The sequence below is a fragment of the Agelaius tricolor genome, unplaced genomic scaffold (genome assembly GCF_023055355.1).
Source record: "Agelaius tricolor isolate 1412-34295 unplaced genomic scaffold, bAgeTri1.0.p SCAF_10, whole genome shotgun sequence".
Classification (NCBI taxonomy): domain Eukaryota; kingdom Metazoa; phylum Chordata; class Aves; order Passeriformes; family Icteridae; genus Agelaius; species Agelaius tricolor.
Window position 1 is genome coordinate 17,876,717 of NW_027269270.1, and position 18,969 is coordinate 17,895,685.

At 34.2% G+C, this 18,969-nt stretch overlaps 1 protein-coding gene across 5 annotated transcripts in view; it reads right to left on the reverse strand.

Moving 5' to 3' along the window:
• The window catches only part of SCN2A (sodium voltage-gated channel alpha subunit 2), a 73,656-nt gene that overhangs the window by 10,717 nt on the left and 43,970 nt on the right, over positions 1 to 18,969 (reverse strand). For all 5 annotated transcript variants that reach the window (XM_071435001.1, XM_071434998.1, XM_071435000.1 and 2 more), the window contains exons 15-21: positions 17,936 to 18,109; positions 15,848 to 16,204; positions 13,738 to 14,217; positions 4,551 to 4,671; positions 4,032 to 4,186; positions 3,472 to 3,645; positions 1,310 to 1,432 (exon numbers count right to left, since the gene is read on the reverse strand). In XM_071435001.1, the coding sequence (XP_071291102.1) occupies positions 1,310 to 1,432; positions 3,472 to 3,645; positions 4,032 to 4,186; positions 4,551 to 4,671; positions 13,738 to 14,217; positions 15,848 to 16,204; positions 17,936 to 18,109 (1,584 nt within the window). The remainder of the gene's footprint in view (positions 1 to 1,309; positions 1,433 to 3,471; positions 3,646 to 4,031; positions 4,187 to 4,550; positions 4,672 to 13,737; positions 14,218 to 15,847; positions 16,205 to 17,935; positions 18,110 to 18,969) is intronic.

Sequence of the window (18,969 nt, forward strand, 5' to 3'; positions counted from 1 at the left end):
AAAAATTTTTTGGAGGCAAAGAAATGCTATTTCCTGTTTGAATTCATAACATTTCATCAAAGCCCATTTCCTTTTTCACTGAAGTCTCTTCTCTTACTTTCCACACACAGAGAGCATGACATTTTCTTCAGAAGCTCTCCAGTTTGTAGTTGATTTACAAATTAGCTAATCAGCTTATCACCTGGGGTGGCAAAGAATAGTGATCGCAGGAGGGAGCTCACACAAGGATCCCTTTTAATTATGGTGGGAGGGTTCCAGTTCAGGTGCATCTGCTGATGCCTACTATGGCAGTATGTCCAAGAGAGACAGATGGACCCTGAAGGTGCAAGCCAGACACCTTCCTGTGGCTGGAGCGAGAAATATCTACCATGTCTGGTTGTTCACTACTACCCTTGAGAGAAACATTTCTAGAGCTTTTGAGTCATGGCTGAGTACATCAGGTCTTTGTCCATTTCAGGACACTAAAGAAATGATTTAAACTGACCACTTTGACTGTGCACTGAAACAGACTGAACATGCCCTGTTGGGCAGCTGAGGGCCTCAGCTGTGGTAACTGATAGAGTGATAACAAACAGCTGGGGACAGTAACCTCTCAAATACACCAGAAAAAGTCTAATATGTTTTCAGGCTGCTTAGTGCTCTATAGATTATAATCAACATTTTACAATCAATACAGAAAGCAGTAAGCAACCAGAAATCATGAAACCAGCTCCACCTCTGATATGCTAGAAAAGTTTTCTTAAATAGAATGCAATCGTTCTAATATGAAAGAGAGAAGGTATTTTAATAGCGCTAATTTACTTATTAACATACAAATTCATTCTAAAACTTCTATTTCTAGAAGACATTCCCAATTTATATATACAGAATACTATGTTAAAAGATATAGACTATGTATGATAGTCTAAACTGGTACAAAATACACATGTGCATGCATACATGGATGTATGTGCATACACTTTTAAGAGGAAGTACTGGAACTTTTTTTAACTGTTCTGACTATAGCAGGATGTGTTTGTATAGGATAAATTCAGTAATATTGCATAGATCCATGCAGTTGATAAATCCTTGGGCCCTCCATGAAAGTATGAAAATGGGGAAAGGCCAAGGATCCTCATTAAGTAACAATATGTGCCATAACACATGAATTCATATAAGCAGATGAAGCCTTTTGCTTATATGTTAGTGATAAATGTGAAATATAGAGGATGGTAGTGTAGCATTTCTGCATGGATTGGTCATTGATTATTCTGCATGCATTGTTTCCGTGGATGCATGCATTATTTCAGATTCTTTCACGTTGTCTTACCCTCATCCCTTCAAATCGCGACAAGGCTCTTAGAGGTCTCAAAGCTCTTAGTGTCCTAAGGGATTTAATCGCACCAAGTTCTGAGTAGCCCAAGGCATTAGCTGTTAAGCTAACCAAAGAGACCTACACAAAAACAGAAAGGCAATATTGCTCATTCATCTTTTTATCTTTCTGATACATATGGTGGGAATGATGTGTGCCCTGAACATCTCAAGAAGATTCAAGGCTGGACCTCTTTCTCCAGGAAACCCTCTATAACGCAGAAAAATTTTTATGTCAGACAAAGTAGAATAAAAGGATATTCTAGGTACCTGTTGATGAAATCATGTTGATAGCATGGTATAAAAGTGCCTTCTATAGTCACATAAACCAGTCAACATTTGGTGGGATTTAAACAAAAATGAAGTCACATGCAGAAACAAAACACCCAAAAGCTGGGTGAATTGGAATGGACAATTTAGGTCAGGACTTCCCATGATATCTTCAGAACTTGATGAGAATGTAAACGCTCTCAAAAACCACATCCAGACCTTGCTTTTGGTCAAATGTAACTTTCTAGTGTCCAGAAAATCTTATTCAACAGCCATAGCTACCAGTGCTGTTCAGATTTAACAGGACTAATCAAGACTGAGAACCAATTGTTTGTTAGATAATGGTAGAAGCTTCACTGTTAGGCATATCCACACTTCATTACATTCCCTGTGACTCCTTTAACCACTTCATCAATCCTGGCTTGCATAACGCTGGTCTGGTCTGCAGGCAGATGAGTAAATAAACTAGAATAGCTGTAAAATAAATAATACAATTATCTTTCATCAATAATCCTTGGAAATATACTTCTAATAGCCATTGGGAAGAAACGGCCCTAATAGATCAAAAATAAAACATACCACCTTCTATTTATGTCTGTTTAATGCCCTTCCCTTCCATCCTTCCTGTTCTCTCAATTCTTTCATCTCCAAATTGTTCTTTTTGTTTTTTTATGTCAATCCCCTGACAATAGATTAAAAATAATACTTCAGATTTTTTTTTTATTTAAAAAATGCACCAAGGTAAGGTTGACATGAAAAACTAATAAAGCTATTTATAAGGGTCACAGAAGTAACTTAACCACAGATAATCAAATAAGAATTAAATATTTGTTGAGAAATACAAGTTCTACTGGTCATGGCAGTTTACACATGGGATGATTGAGTTTTACAGAGGTACAGACTCAATCATAAAATACTATATGAGCATATAGTCATGTCTTATCACAGGATTTGCAATGTTGGTCTGGATTTACAAGGTACAGTGTTTTCCAAACTCTGTGTAGTAAAGACCTCCACTGTAGTTTTAGGGAGATATTTGGCAATTTCTATAGAATTCTGGTGCTTTTCGTAATGCACAATTAGGTGGTCTAAAACATACCCTTAACTTGCATTCCATGGGAATTACATCTGTGGAACTGAGAGATAAATCAGGCTATTGGGGATGGAAGGGAAATGAACATCTGCTATATGGTCAAAGATCTGTAGTCTTCCATTCATGCTACCAAGTACTTTACATACATTGTTGAGCATGGAGACCTGAAATTACAATGCACTTCTCACTAGGTCTCCTTCAGACAATGTGTATCTGCTCCTTGGTAGTGCAGCCTTTGGAAAATCATGTGGGAACCCATTCTAGGGGGGCTCATCTATGGTTCTCTGAACTGTCTTTGAGGTCACCCCCATGATACAGTGAAAAGTGCAAGGGTACGGAATAGTACAGTGGAACTGACAATTCCTAGCAGTATTTTCCTTTCATATTGCACAGAGGAAGTGACAGGACACTTACAGTAATTCATTAGAATGTTAGAAACAGTTTGAGAAATTGCTTCCATGTACAAAACAACTGAAGAGGATGAACAGCATCTTTTCTATACCATCGAAAAAAGATAGTAAAAAGCATAATTTCAAGAAAGAATTAAAACTTCATAAAACTAGAGAATTTTAAAAAAACATCTCTAGAGAAATAAGTATATCCAAATTTTTTTTTTCAATTCTGAACAGAATTATAAACCATACCACCACACCAGTTAAAATAGAGTTTTTGTTGAATAGAACAGAAATCTTATACTGAAAACATAATATTCTTTTTTTTTTAAGCTTATCGTACAGGACATGAAAAAGAATACATACATCAACAATCAGGAAGTCCAGCCAGCACCATGCATTAGTGAAATAGGTTTGAAAGCCATAAGCAACCCATTTTAAAAGCATTTCCAGAATGAAGATATAGGTGAAAACTTTGTCAGCATATTCCAGCATGGTCTTGATAGTTTTACGTTGCTCTATGTAGATATCTTCAAATGCCTGGAAACAAATTAAAATGAAGTTTGAAGAGCAGTCTTACAGTAAGTTTTGTGTATTGCCGTTCAGCTCAGCTGAAAGATGAATATTGTTTGGACCCAGCCTTATTAAAAGTATTAAGTGAAAGCCGAAGTTATACTTGAGGGAAAGACACGTGCCTTATCATCATGTATATTTTTTCAATTCAAATTTTTTCCTGGCCATTCCTATAGGACAGTGCAAATTGTGAAGACATTTAGTTATATCTTGCAGATATATATTTATATTAGAACATATATTCATTTGACATCAAATTCTAATTTGTTACCTGTAGCTATGTGATTAACTGTAATTTTAAATGCTTGCTGTTTAAAATCACAATAGTCACAATAGTTCCACACTTAATTTACCAGAGCACCGCTGCTGAGAAGAATCATGAAGACTATGAAGGTCTCAAACCAGTTGTGTTCAACAATCTTATAGCAGGTTTTCCTAAGATTCCACCAGATTTTCCCCTTTCCTTCTTCTACACTGACTTGACAGCATTTGAATCTCCGTACACACCCTAAATGTGACAATAAATTTTCAGATGTCAGAATAAAGTAAATATTTATTAACAATCACAATGAATGGTAATCATTTGACTTATTTCTTATCATAGCGCTGGTGCATTAGATCCTTATAATTCCTCTTTGACCATTTTTGTTTAGTATTTGAATTTAAATCATTGTATCTTTTGCAATACCATCCAAAGAGAGAGAACACACAAGAACAGTAAATCTATGGCAGGAACTCTGAAAGAGTGACTAATACTATCAGATATTACAACTTTAATCACTAAACTTCTTTTGATTTTGAATAAAAAGAGACTCCTGCACGAATCTACACAACTAGGTCTATTTATCTTGCCTTTGTTTTGCTTTGCCTACCTTCTGTAAAACAAGCTTCTGGCTCTAGAACTTCTTCTGGTTCTGCTTCTGGCTGTTCACCTTCTGGAGGTAGTCCAATATCAACTGTGCTGCCTTCTGATGAACTGGATGCATTCAATTTCTGTGAACGAAACCCCACATAATTATTTTTTCCAGTTTTATTATTTTGAATAGAAATTTATGTTGTAAATGTTTATCAAAATATTTTGAATGTATTCAGTGCTGTGATACTAAAATAACTTCTTATCTACAATCTACAATGCCAAATTGCTCTACTACAGGTGAGGTCACAAGATTAGAAACTACATAATGTGCATTTTCCCTATTTAAAATATTTTGGTATTTTCATATAAGGAATTGCTGAAATTAGTGGAGTATTATTCTGAGCCACACGTAAGAATTTTGAAGTGAAATTTCAGTAAGCTAAGAATTGGTACTTTCCACATTTTGTACTGTTTAATTATTCCAATCATGTGGCTGCATTTTAGGTTACACTTTAGATAACGTGTTAATACAAATAAATTTCCAAAATCATGACCAAACCAACAGCAAGCTTCACAGATGTATTTTCATGCCTCAAGTAAATATTATTCTAGCAAGTCTTTAAAAAGCTAAATCTAAAGTTTTAATGTAATGTTTTCATTATTATTGACATGAAAACACATATTATGAGTTTTATAGGATAATTTAATTATCTTTATTTCCAAAAGAGCAGCACATTACTTTAGGAGCAGTAGCTGATATTTTGCATACTCACTTGCCAATGCATTTTCTGAATTTATTGTGCATTTTGAAACTACTTATTACTTTGGTACAGTACACATAGATGTCCAATTAATAAAAGGCCAAAAAAATTTGAATGACAAAAGTTAAAACAAATTCTTTTAAAACAATGTTGTAATAAAATAATACTGCATCAATAATCATACCAACATTATAATCCAAACCTTAAAAATTATTCTTTCACACCATCATATGATGCTGGCAACAGACAAATATGAGTACTATAATAAGTAAAAGTAGTTTGATTACAGCATTCTATGACTCTTCTAATGTTATCACTATATGGAGTATAACATCAGTAAAATGGCTGCATTGATAAGTAGCTAATCTTATAAAGGGAATGATGTAAGCAGATTTAGAATAGAGTCTATAGGGAATTAATATTAGACAGAGATGTTCTATGATAACATTAAAGATATATATTTTTGCTGACACTTAAATCTGAAGTTAGAGGCATTATTCCTTTAAAACATTCCTGAGTAGCTTCAAATTCTATACAGTTTTTGTTAAGGAAATGTAAACAGTATTAGTCTGCGGATACAAAAAGTAACTTGAGACATTTAATGGAATTTTACATAGCAAGAAATATTCAGTTTGTTCTTCAAACAAAAAGAAGATTTATGTCTTTCTCCCCCATTCTGATTCTGTTGAATCACACTGACAGTATATTGTGTTGTGATTCTGACATAAGCTTAACTTTGATTTTTGTGTACCACAGTTCACTATAGAGCACATTTCAGAGGAAGGCTGAACAAATGGAAACGTGTATTGGAGGGTGTATTATGCACCTAGTTTCAGTGATATCTGCACACCCATTTCATCTATGCTTTTTTTAATTTCCCAGCTTAGAAATTCATATCTCATATTTCTGCATGAGTATAAACACCTGTTGAGGTCAGGCCCAATGTACAAAGAGATGGATGCACACTTTTCTGCAGATCATTTTTGACAAATTTCAGATTGCAATATGTTTGAATTATAGATAATGCATGGCAGTTTGGTCATTGTGGAATACTGCCTCTAAAATGGAGAAACTAGAAAGTATGGGATAAATACTGTAGTCATCAAGTAAGGACCACAGCATTTAAACATCAGTGGAAGTCAATCATCAGTTTGAGGAAAAGCCAGAAATACCATAAATGTAAGGTACATTAAAAAAAAAATTACAGATTATGTTAAAAATTACCATTTATCAATACAATACAGTAAATAATTTTAAAACTGAGAAGTGACTGTTTTTATTACATAGTGTTTTCTTAAAATGTTGCTTGCATCATTCCAATCTGGAGAGCATTTCTAGCAGAATGCTGTAGGAGTAGCAGAGCAAACAAAAATTATGAACTGGCTGAACCATAAGTTTGAAAGACCTACTGTCCATTCTTTTACAGGAAAATGAAGAGTTCAGTGACTCAGATATTATGCAGTTAGTTTAATGAGCAAAAGAGGGTAATGAATTCCTATTACTGAAATTGTTTAAGACTAACAGTTAACTCAACATGGAAGATTAGATATAGCTACTATAAGGAGAGATCACAAATATCAGATAGAAAGGTAAAAAATTAACAATAGAATAGTAAATTATCAGGAACATCAAAAAGACAACTTTATGTGGGGCACTGCGTATGGTGAGATGTATCTTTCAAGTCTCCTCTCAATAAAAATCTGCTATGCTTGCTTCATTTACAGAGCTGTAACAATAATCACAGGAGTTAAACTGAACAGAAAAATCCTAAATTGAATTAACAGCAGCTGATACTTGAAATGCAACTATTAAATGCCTCATTCCACTGAGAACTCAGTTACTCTTCTGCTGATGTAATGGAGTATTTCCTTAGCATGCTGCTCTATTATACCTGAATTTGGCCCCAACCAGATTGTATATAAAGAAAAATATTACAAAAATTAATCAATAAATTCAGTCTGCAAAAGTTCAGCATCATTTGAGAAAGAACAAAAACTAGAAATTTTCAACAGTATAATTTCTTTTTTCATTTTTCTTTGTTATTTTTAACATTGAATTTATTGTAAGGCATTATGTACAAAATTTATAAAATTTCGTATGCATTACAAACAGCTAGAAAGATTTTATGATACAACATCTCAAGATTTTATCAACTCAATTAAGTTCAGTATGCTAGGAAAACTTTTCATTAACATTTACATATTTCCACAGCAAACTTATGCTCTGGCATAAAGCAACTGACTCAGGGACTTTGCACTGATTTCTAGGTATTCAACACAACATGACCTGGCAATGGATCATGTTATTGCTATCATGTTTGTCCATGCCTTAATACATAGGAAGACTTTTTCTAGCACTTACTGTGACTTACCAGTGTTCACACATATGGAATCCAGCTGGCTAGCTAGACTACCCCAACTGCAGACCCTGATATGTTAGGTATGTAGCATATATCCCAGTTCTTCACCTAAACATATCTGAAAGTTACCTTTGTACCTGGTAAATTGCTCTCTGCTTACCAGCATTACAAAAACTGAATTTAGGCAATTTACTTAACATTAGCTTTTTAAAAAAATGAACCTATAGAAACAAGATAATAACCAAACCCAAGCATTAGCTTTGATCTAATAGTAAGTCCATTTTAAGCTTTTTGTTATACCATGAGTCTAGATTTCAAAAGGATTCAGTCATGCAGATTATAAGAGATTTATCAGGATCAAGCATTAGACACTCTTTGAGAGTTATGAGGATAGAAATTTTCTGAATAGTATGCAAAGAAAATTATTCTCAGAAAAATCTGTTTTTCAAAACCTTAAAATGTACATACTCTACGTCCTTTTCGACGAAAACAGCAAGGGGACAAAAGTAGTTAGATGTTTCTAAAGCAGCAGTATACTGATTATCCTAGAGATTTAAATATCTTTTACATCACATATACCAACAGCCTTGCCAGACATGCTTTAGTCAGCAATACAGAACAGTATGAGATACAGATTTTAATTCAGCTTTCAAGATAGGAAAGCAGCTTGCCTATCAGAGAAGCATTGCAAAAAGCAGCAGCCAAGATTAGGTCAGGAAGTTTTTGACATAATTACTTTCTGAACCTTGACAACATCGCATAGATTCATACAATTCTGCTTCACTTACAGCCAGGCCACTTCTAACATTTCTTTGTTTGTTCCAAAGATCATTATCTGAGAGTAGATGGACAGCTCTTAGCTTAACATTTTTAACAAGGGCTGAAATTTCATGATTGGCCAGGATGCCACTAATAGATGTTGAAATCATAATTTAAGGGATTGAAGGAGCAAAGAGCAGGACAGACATAAACAGAAAGATGGCACCAAGAGAAACCACCATTTTGATTTTGCTTTCAATATCCTTTCCTCCCAAATACCTGTGAAAATGCTAAATAATGGAAATTAAATTGGTTTTATTTTCTCAGTGCTGTCTGGATGTCAGTATGAAAATGAAATGTTCTATGATATAAATGGCAATATTATATCCAAGCTATCCAGTCTTTTTCAGTATGGTTATATCACCTATAAAATCTTCAAGGTGGTAGATATCTTTGTGATTCCACTGGTGTAATTAGGTGGAATCTGGATTTCACTCTTTCTAATGCTTATACAATAAGGCAGAATAACTCTTTTAAGTATAAAAATCCAGAACACTGTAAATCAAAGCAAAACAATTTTGTGGTGATTATTGGTTGCAAAAAGTGAAAAAAACCCAGTATCTCTAAATTATAGTCCACTCTGGACTTTATTGATATTCATAATTCCTTTGATCTATTTATTAATGAGAATTTATTTAATGAAAATATTTGCAAAAAAGTTGTATGAAAGCAAAAGCATTTTAAGTAGCAGTGGAAATATGTTCCAGTGGGAAAAAGCTCTCCTACCAGTACCTACTTTAAAAGGCTCTTTAATTCACACAAGCAATAATGAAAGGATATTTCTGAAATAGAGTAAGGGAACAACTGTTTGCAAATATTAATTAAGGAAACTTTCGTTAACTCGAACATTAACAACTTAATATCATCCACAGTGAATCACAATATGCTAATACAATGTTACCAATTCTCAATACAAAGCCTAAATTCTTCAGAGTATCAAGGGATTTTAAATAATGAATATTTTAAAATCAAAATACATCTTAGCAGAATAATTATTCTTTACAAAATATAAGAGGAAAAGCTCTGGAGTAAGTATGTTTTAATTCCACTGATTTACAAAACTGAAAGCAGTAACTGTGGTATTGTAAATATTATGGCATTATTTAAGATGTGAAATGTAAATCACACTGAAGCTGAGGAACTTCCGCACATTTTGATCCAACTCAGTAGTTTATTTACTTGAATGCTAAACTTTGTCTATTACTGATGAGATGAGAATAAGTTTCTCAAGGCAGACAATTTTATCTGTTTGGGGAGGTAATCATTTTTTGACCATAAATTAAAGAGCTATAATAAGATTGATTTGGGCCATATCTTTCAATCAGTTTTCTCTTTGCACCTCTAAACCTAAGTGTGAGCGTAAGTAAGAGCAGAACTGATCTCTGAATGTTTAACCAGCCAAATAACAGTTTTGTATGAATTCTTTCAACCAAATTACGGTCACATGCTTTGACTGAAGAAATTAAATTAATTTCATGCTTAATGGTGCTCCGAGTACTGCATATTAATCTCCAAAATAATGAAATGCTTATACAAGTACTAAAGAAAAGCACTTCTAAAAAAAAGTGAAAATAAAAACATGACTATGATGAGTATGCAGGTTACCTCCATTATAAGTTAAAAGACAATAATATGAAAGTTTTCTAAAACAGTTAGCAGCTTTTCATTATCAACACAATTTACAGATGGACTAATATATAAATATAAGCTTCTGATGAGAAATGTGGCATATGTGTTACATATCCTGCCTTCCCTCAAAGCAAAAGAAAACCCTTCAAACACAGAATCCTGAATTCTTTATCATCAAGATTAGGAGAGGTACATAGCATGCACTGCAAAATACTATTAAAGTATTATGGAGAGGACCAGAACCACAGAAATCCTGGGGCTGCCGCTCTTGCCTGCCCATGCTGTGATGCGAGTCCTGTGGCTCAGCAGGGAGCAGCTGTGCATGTTGGTACTTATTGCAATGAATGGGACAGGATCATAGCTGAAGAGCATGCAGGCCAGTCCATATTGGCTAAAAGGTGATTAAATAGGATATAGAGAGATGTATAACTTGCTTAGGTAACCTGTGTAAAACTGGTGACACGATGCTCTGCCTCGCTAAAAGGCACCAGAGCTGCCCGCTTGACTGATCCAGCTTGGTTCTACTCCTGTGAGAAGTAAGAACGGTAGGAAATGAAGTTCAGGACACAGCACCTCTGGTTTTTTGCACTGAATATTGCTTAGAGTAAAATATACATTATTAATGTGTCTGCAACAGCATTAGGAGAGCCCATTTTCTTCAAAGCATTGAAAAATATTTTTTCATTGGTATATCTTGGAGTTATTATTGGCCTATAAGGTACATTTAACATAAATTAATTATTATTACCCACTATTATGATTATTTGAACTAATTATTATACAGTCATACAGGTACTACAAAATTTTCCATATAAACCATCCTCACAGTACTTTAAAACCTAAAATGGAAAAAATATAGTTTCTACACTACATAGCAGTACTGCAGCTCAGATCCACAGACCTTTATTTATAGGACAATGGACTCAGCACAGTGTTCCCACAATTATTAATGGCCTACTTCCATGATAAAGTTTTATTTAGTATTTTTTCTCTAATTTCCTTATTATACTGTATTCACCCACTGACATCCTTAGGGACACAATGTTTTTATAATTAAATTTATTTTAGGTTTCAGTAACTTTCTAGAAAATTCCTTGTTAATTCACACCTACTAAGTATGTACAACATTTTATGTATTGTTTCTACAAAGGCATAATCTAGTTAACATTTCTATCAAACTACTGGAAAGATACATGTGCTATAATAAAGAATTCACCAAACATTAACATGCTTAATTAAAACTTGCTAAGAAATAAAAATTGTTTTGTTGGAATTCAGCTTATTGCTCTATACAACAGTGAATACATGGGCTTGGTTGTAGACACAGAAGCAAGCAGAAGCACACAGACACACACTCATCAGCATCCGGCTATCCTGTACAGTGTCTTCATAGCACCTGGATGCCTCAGCTGCCTTTCATCTGCAAATCTGCTAATTGAACACAATTTGATGGCAGTTCCTGACTTAGATTTTTTCATTTGTGGTGTAAGCAATGAAGTGATGGCAGATCAACTTGGCAACAGCAGTGTCATATAAATAAGAAAACAAGAGAGGCCAGAAATACAAGGCACATTATGGCATGGCAAAAAAGAGGAAACGTTATTAAAAGCCATTTGTAGTCAATTTTTTAATTTAAAAAATGCCTTCTTTTCCTAGGGAACATTTTCATTACAAGAGTGTTGGTCATATGACTAATAAGCCAACACTCCACTATATCATAAACCATGGTGGTTAAGAGTATCAAGTGAAGAATAGGAACTAGGATTAAGATTTTAATGCTGTTGTGTCATGCTTCTGTGACTCAAACCTACTTGAACTTTAGGCACTTTTCTAAGAAATATGCTCACAATCTTTGCTTACTGCTGTGTCTCTCTTGAAAATCCCTGAAACTGATAAACATTCTCTTCATTTTTTCACCTTCAGCATCTGCATTAGCAAGAAATTTTGGCCCCAAATATACTCAGCAGAGTTTCAAACTTGGCAAGTTGGAGCTGCTTGGCACTAGCTCATCCCTGACTTAATATGCATTTCTTTGTCTTATCACCTGTTTGCAGTTCCTGAAGCACAACAGCATTAAGGGCCTCCAAGAATGCAATGAAGACACTGTTTTCTTTTAAATATGGTAGGTGGTGTAGAAAGCCTTTCTTTTATGGTGGAAGCTTAATGACTGGAGTTCACGCCTCAAATGTGAGATAATCTGCTTTAAAACTTTTCCTATAGGAAGTCAATATTTCTGTCATCTTGTAGAACAACCCAGTGAGGGTCCTTCCATGGAGAGAAAAGAAAGATTTGGCTGATGAATACAGTCAGCAGTCACATCATCCAGTGATACAGTGACGTAAGAGATGCACCATTGTCATACTCAGCCCTGCTAACCACCAGCACAGAGGTTTGTGTAAAGCTCACCCTCCACCTCTCCTACTGACAAAGTGCTCTTGTGCAATAAAGAGCAGAACAACTGAAAGTTAAACTTCAACTGATTTGTTCTACACCCAAGTACTGGTTTTGAAGAGAAAGATAAATATTAATATAATGAATCTGAAAAAAAAAATTTATAAGAATAATAAAGACATTTGTGGTAAGAAACAAGAAAATATGACTAAATGTGTAATGCAGTTGGTACAGAAAAGGATCTCAGGCAGATGATTACTAGAATCTTACCCGTATTTATACTCTCAGATTCAAGTAAGAAAAAATCACTAATGAAAGCCTTTATGTTAGTTTATGTCTACCCCACAGCATGCAATACTGTTCAAAAATACCCATGCTAATGCTGAATGAACTAGCATCAGTACTAAGCATTGCACAGACTTACTCCACTTGAGCTGATGTGCCTCCACCACTTTCAGTTGCGCAGCACAAAGCAGTGGGTTAATAATACACACACAATAATAATGCCTTGGCATCCTCTATAACTCTCAGTGCTAGATTGGATTTATCCTCTTGGCACCACCTTGTGCCAGAAAGAGGTACATTTTATTAGTCACAGTAGGTAACACATTCAAATATCTTAAAGCTTTGAAAATAACAATGAGTAATCAAAAGAAAGGATCTTATACTAGGATATTAAGCTTTGTAACTTTTTTGCCATAAGGCCATTACTTCACTTCAGTGGTTCTGCAACCATCAGCTGGATTATAAGTGATTTATTTGACATTGTTTAGTGATGCTAGTCCAGTATTCAAATGTATCTATGATGTATATGGATGTACATTTCACTATATAAAAAAAGGTTAAAACATCAGAATGAACTGTTAAAAAAGCAGATTAAAAAATAAACTGCTCTAATGAAATAAGCATGGAGAAATTTCCACCAGCCAGACACACTTCATATGACTTCTGGTATCCAGGACTATTAAACTGGTTCCTTTGCTTGTTAAGGATTTAACTAAATAAAATAGAAAAAAAAATTAATTTTCTAAAAACTTTTCTTACGTATCTTGATTGTTACTGTAAGTGCAATATTGTATCACCATCATTCAAAACTCACAACCTTACATCAATTTACCTTAAACAACATTACAAGTTTGTATATGCTTTTGTAAAAGAATTAAAGAAAGATTTGAATTCAACACTCAGAGAAAAAAAAAAAAAAGAAAAGCATCAGAGTATTTTAAAGTTAGAAATAGGCTTACCTCTTTGCTTTCTTCCAGGTCTGACTCACTGCTGAACTCCTCTGTGTTTAAATTTTCAAAATCTGATTCTCCAACAGCAATGGGCACTGTCACCGTGAGACTTGGGTTGTTTATGAATGACATGTAATCACTTTCATCAACAACATATTTTTCCACACTGCTGCCTATGCCACTGGTGGTTCCATTCCCGTCCTTGAGATAGGCAAGGTTTTTACCTATGTCTACTATTGTATGGTTGGAAATACAGCTGTCTTTTTTATTGTTTAGGTCTTCAAGAGGTTTGATTTCATCTAAAGCTTTCTGTTTTCTAACAAAGGCTTTTTGGATGAATTCACGCACTTTTCTCTTCACATAATCTATGCCTTTCTGAATCCTTGCCACAGCAATCTGGAGATTGTTCATTTCATTATCGTCGTCGGTAGCAGCAAGGTTGTCTGAACTAAATGAGCTAAGCAGCAAGGCCAGAAATAGGTTGAGTACCTAAAATAAAATAAGGAAAAAATTGCTCTTATTTTTAAGTCATAAAAGATATGTCATTAAAAGTCTTTCAATATGAGATAATTTTTATTTCACATGTAACACTTTATTTCTATGCACCTTCCTGCTACTCTTTTCAGTTTATAATCCCTGTCCCCAACATTTTATTATCTTGACAAAAGCACTTTTAGCTGGTTTAACTGCACTAATACAGGTGAAAATCTGAGCTGTTCCTTGACTGTCTCCTCCACAATCTGCAGTAGTACAGATCTGCTCCTCAACATGGAGAAAGACATAAAAAGGCAGAATACAACATAATGCAGTGATTTATGCAAGCTATGCCCACTGTAGTGTTCATAGGACAGTGGAATATAGGCAAATGCCAGTCCTCTACAGTGCAACAGACCATAGCTCTAGTATCTCTAATTCAGAATATAGTAAAATTTTGTATTTGGCAAGTATACATGAGTCTATCTTCATCCTGGGCAGGCACACTAGCTAAGAGATAGAGTCCCCAGATGTGGTACACCTCAATTTCAAGAAACTATTTCATCTCAGTTTCAAGCAGCTATTTCAGACTTTCTTGCATGACATTTTACAAACATACAAGAGAAATTTGGATTGCATGCAATTATGACAGACCACGTGCAAAACTGATTAAAAAGAATTCAATTAAAAAGCAGTTAAATTATGTTTGTCAGTTCTTCCTGTTATGCCACAGTACTCACATTACTCTGGTGATACTTGGTAGTGATGACTGTGGATAAGCATATTTATAAAATTTGTGGATCATACTAAAAAGAAAAAGGATGCCAGCCCTCAAGGAGAAAGAACTACAAATAATATAATCATGGTTTATGGCAAGTTAGTGAAATTATTCAAAATCAATATTTTGTTTAATTCTGAAGTACTGTTGTGGAAAGGATTGTTAAGAAAAATGAAAAGTATATATACAGAAAGTGTGAAAACTGGCAAAGTGGAAGCACTGCAGAAAGGGGTATAGAAGCTGCATCAGGAAAGCAATGTTGGTACAGAAATTTCATGTGTCTTTTGGGGAGGTACTACAATGAATGCTCAGTGTAAGAAAAGAAAGTATCACTATTCAACATTATTCAGTACTTGTGTCTTTATTAAAAATGTTGCTTGGGAAGAATTCAAAAGCCACTAGCAAAAGGGATAAGCCATTTACAAATCATCACTTATGAGAAAAAAATGGAAGAGTCAGGCTTGTTTTGTTTCCCAGAGAAATGACTGAAAGTGGAAACAGTAAGCTTTTAATTATTATAAATGTTGTCATAAAAACCAGCAGTTTTCCATCAATATTGAGATAATTTAGTTCACTTGGCTGTAAAAGGTGATTTAAATTAGATGGTTTTTTAATAGGCACTCTTAACTGTAAGTACAATTCAGCACTGCCCTTATTAAAGAGGTTATATACTTACTGAGATTTAAAAGAAAAATAGACAAACATTTTTCATAGATAATCAAGGTATATTTGAACCTGGTGTACAGAAAGGACAAGTGAAATACATGATTTCCTGAAGTCCTTCTCTAGTTTTCATTTTAGATTTCTAAATCATGAAAAACAAGAGATATGTCCTAAGAGTTTAAAAAATCTCCACTAATTACATACCACTAGGTTTCCAATCACCATGACCATCATGAAGACTGTAAGGCACATAGTTTGGCCTGCAACCTCCATGCAGTCCCACATGGTTTCAATCCATTCTCCACACAGCACTCGGAATACAATCAGGAAAGAGTGGAAAAAGTCGTGCATGTGCCAGCGAGGCAGTTCACAGTCACTGGAGATCTTGCAGACGCATTCCTTGTAGCTCTTCCCAAAGAGCTGCATCCCAACCACAGCGAAAATGAACACAATGATGGCCAGCACCAGGGTCAGATTCCCCAGAGCCCCCACTGAGTTGCCAATAATCTTAATCAGCATATTTAGGGTTGGCCAAGATTTTGCCAATTTGAAAACTCGAAGCTGCAAAACAGAAGAATGGTATATACTTCTTTGTTATCTAATTATTATGAAATTGCTGCTATACATTGCATATTTCAGTTACCATGTGTCTACATCATGTCTCTTGTAATCTTTTGAAGTTTTAGTTCCAAAATTTCTGATTCCAGTTCTTTGTACAATACTACATATCAGCAGTGTTAAGTCCTGATTCAAGTGATTAGAAATCAAAAATAGTATCTCTATGCTCATTTCAATTACATTGAAATTATCACAAAGACTCCTATTCAGACTTTGACTCTTTGGATGACTTTAGGTATTTATAAATAAGTTTTACTTGTTAAAGAAGTTGGACAAAACAGTCTTTCTCCTGTAAACTCTTAGAAAATATTACTAAAAATAAATGAGCACATATAAAATGTGATCCATTTAACAGGACCATTATAGTCATTTCCGGATTCTTTCAACTTAAGAGGCAGTGAGATGGAGGAAATGGTTTTCCTAAAAAGAGAAACAAGCTAGAGTTGTTAATGACAGACATAAAAGTGACTTGCAAGTATCTTTAACAACATATTTTCTGTCTTTTAAAATAAATGTAATGTGTTTTACAAAGCTTGTCATGCAACATTGAGAAAAACAAGGGAAAGTATATTAATAAAGTACAACATAAACCAGACAAAAATTAAATTCTTGGAAAGATACAGCAATTGTTCAGACAGAGAAGAATACTAAACTGAAGATAAAACTAAATATTATTTCATGCGATGATTTTATTTCATAAAGAAAATATGACATAAAAACAACTTGACATAAATGTCAAGTTAAAACAAGAATCTACTACTGAGAGAGAAGTCAATCCAGACAGATTTTAGACTTCAGGCAAAGTACAATGTAATGCTATGCAGATAACCAGAAAAAACTTATTTAAACCCCCTTATTTTTTAAAGGGGATGTATTTAACCTTCATTTCAAGTTAATTTTTTTTTTTTATTTAAGGCAGAAGTTGATCTTGATGACCAGGAACTCCAGCTTCATGTCTCTCATTGTATAGGTCTTTTCAGAAGAGTGTTTGGACGCTGAATTGCATGCTAGCCTAGTCTGCAAGAAAACCAAGGTTTTTCAAGTTCCTGTTCATGAAAGAGATCTCTAATAACAGACAGAGATGCTGTAGTGATTTCTGAGCAGAAAAGCTGTCAGACAGCAGATAGACCCTTGCAGAGGATGGTACAGAGAAGGCTGGCAGGGAGGAAAAGTCCCTGAACAATGAAAAATCTTAACACTACTCTCTTGTAAAACTAACCAATAAAGGCAATTGGTAATGGAAGTCTATAAGCTAAAATTGTCAATCAACTTTTATTAATCAACTCATTATTCACCAAGCAATTCACTAATCTTCAGTCACATGTAGCGTAGGCCCTGTGGCTCTTGAATTTTTTTACTCCCCCATCGAGGGAGAAGCCGCTAAGAAATACCTCTCTTAGAAAAAGTTAATCCTTTAAGCATACTTTTGGCAAGAATAGAATTGATGTTGACAATATCTTGAAGGAGAAATAGACGTTACTATGATATTATGCAAAACAAACTTGATATAATATATACATGTCATGTAGTGAGTATGCAATTTAGCATTTTTTAAGTTCTGAAAAGATCTTCTGTCTCAGCCAAGTATTTAATTTGCAAATGAAAAATGCACAAAATATATATGTACAAATACAAAAATGTAATCTAGAAACATATTTTAAATAGTATATTTACCAATCGGAACGATCGAAGGACAGATAATCCTTCTACATTTGCAAGGCCAAGTTCCATTAAACTAAGACTCACAATAAAACCATCAAAAATATTCCAGCCCTCTTGGAAATAATAATAAGGATCCATGGCAATTATCTTGAGAAACATTTCTGCTGTGAAAATTCCAGTAAACACCTGCAAGGAAAATACGGATTCTTACTCCAGTTTAGGAAGAAAATATTTAAAAAGTAAAACTAATGGCATCAACACATGCTAAGTTATATTATCAGCAAGAAATTAATGATAAATTTGAACATTTTCTCTAGATTTCCATACACTGGGGTTAGGAATAAAATTAATATTTGAAACTTACATATGCATCATAGAGTTTGGGTTACAAATAAAAAGAATGGGAAAATGTGTTTTTTTCTAGCCTGTTAATATGTACATATGCCAATACACAGAATATTATCTGATTTTAATGCTAATTTTTATCTCCTTAGAACTCATCTTTGCCCTTGGACCACCTTTTGACTTCTAGGAATAAACATAATTGTTCCTATCATAAACTTATTTTATTAAGAAAAAAGGTTTACAGAAAGTTGAGCAGAACTGTTCTTCTTCAGGATGACCTGTGGAAGACATTGTCATTCCATTTCATCATTTCATTACATCTGTCATGCTTACTGGGTCTTTCCCCTCTAAAATTCCTTGAACACCCAGATCCTTAGGAGGTGCTAGTGAGGAACAGAACGGGTGTGGGAATGGAACTGAAAGTTCTTATGATTTGTAACTATTCATCAAATTAAAAAAAACCCCTCCTTTAATGAGCTTCAATGACAGAAGATGAAGATTTTAAAAATCAAAGCGCATATATTGACTCAGTAGATCTTGATTTTGTAAAGTAAGAGTGGTGAAATTTACAAATGTCAACAACTTAAATTTAAGTTCAACAATCCCAAACCTCTAAATAGTCAACTTTTTCTTTTACATGAATGTGCATAAGTCACAAAAGAATTAAAGAAAAATGCATTTTACAAACATGGCACATCATG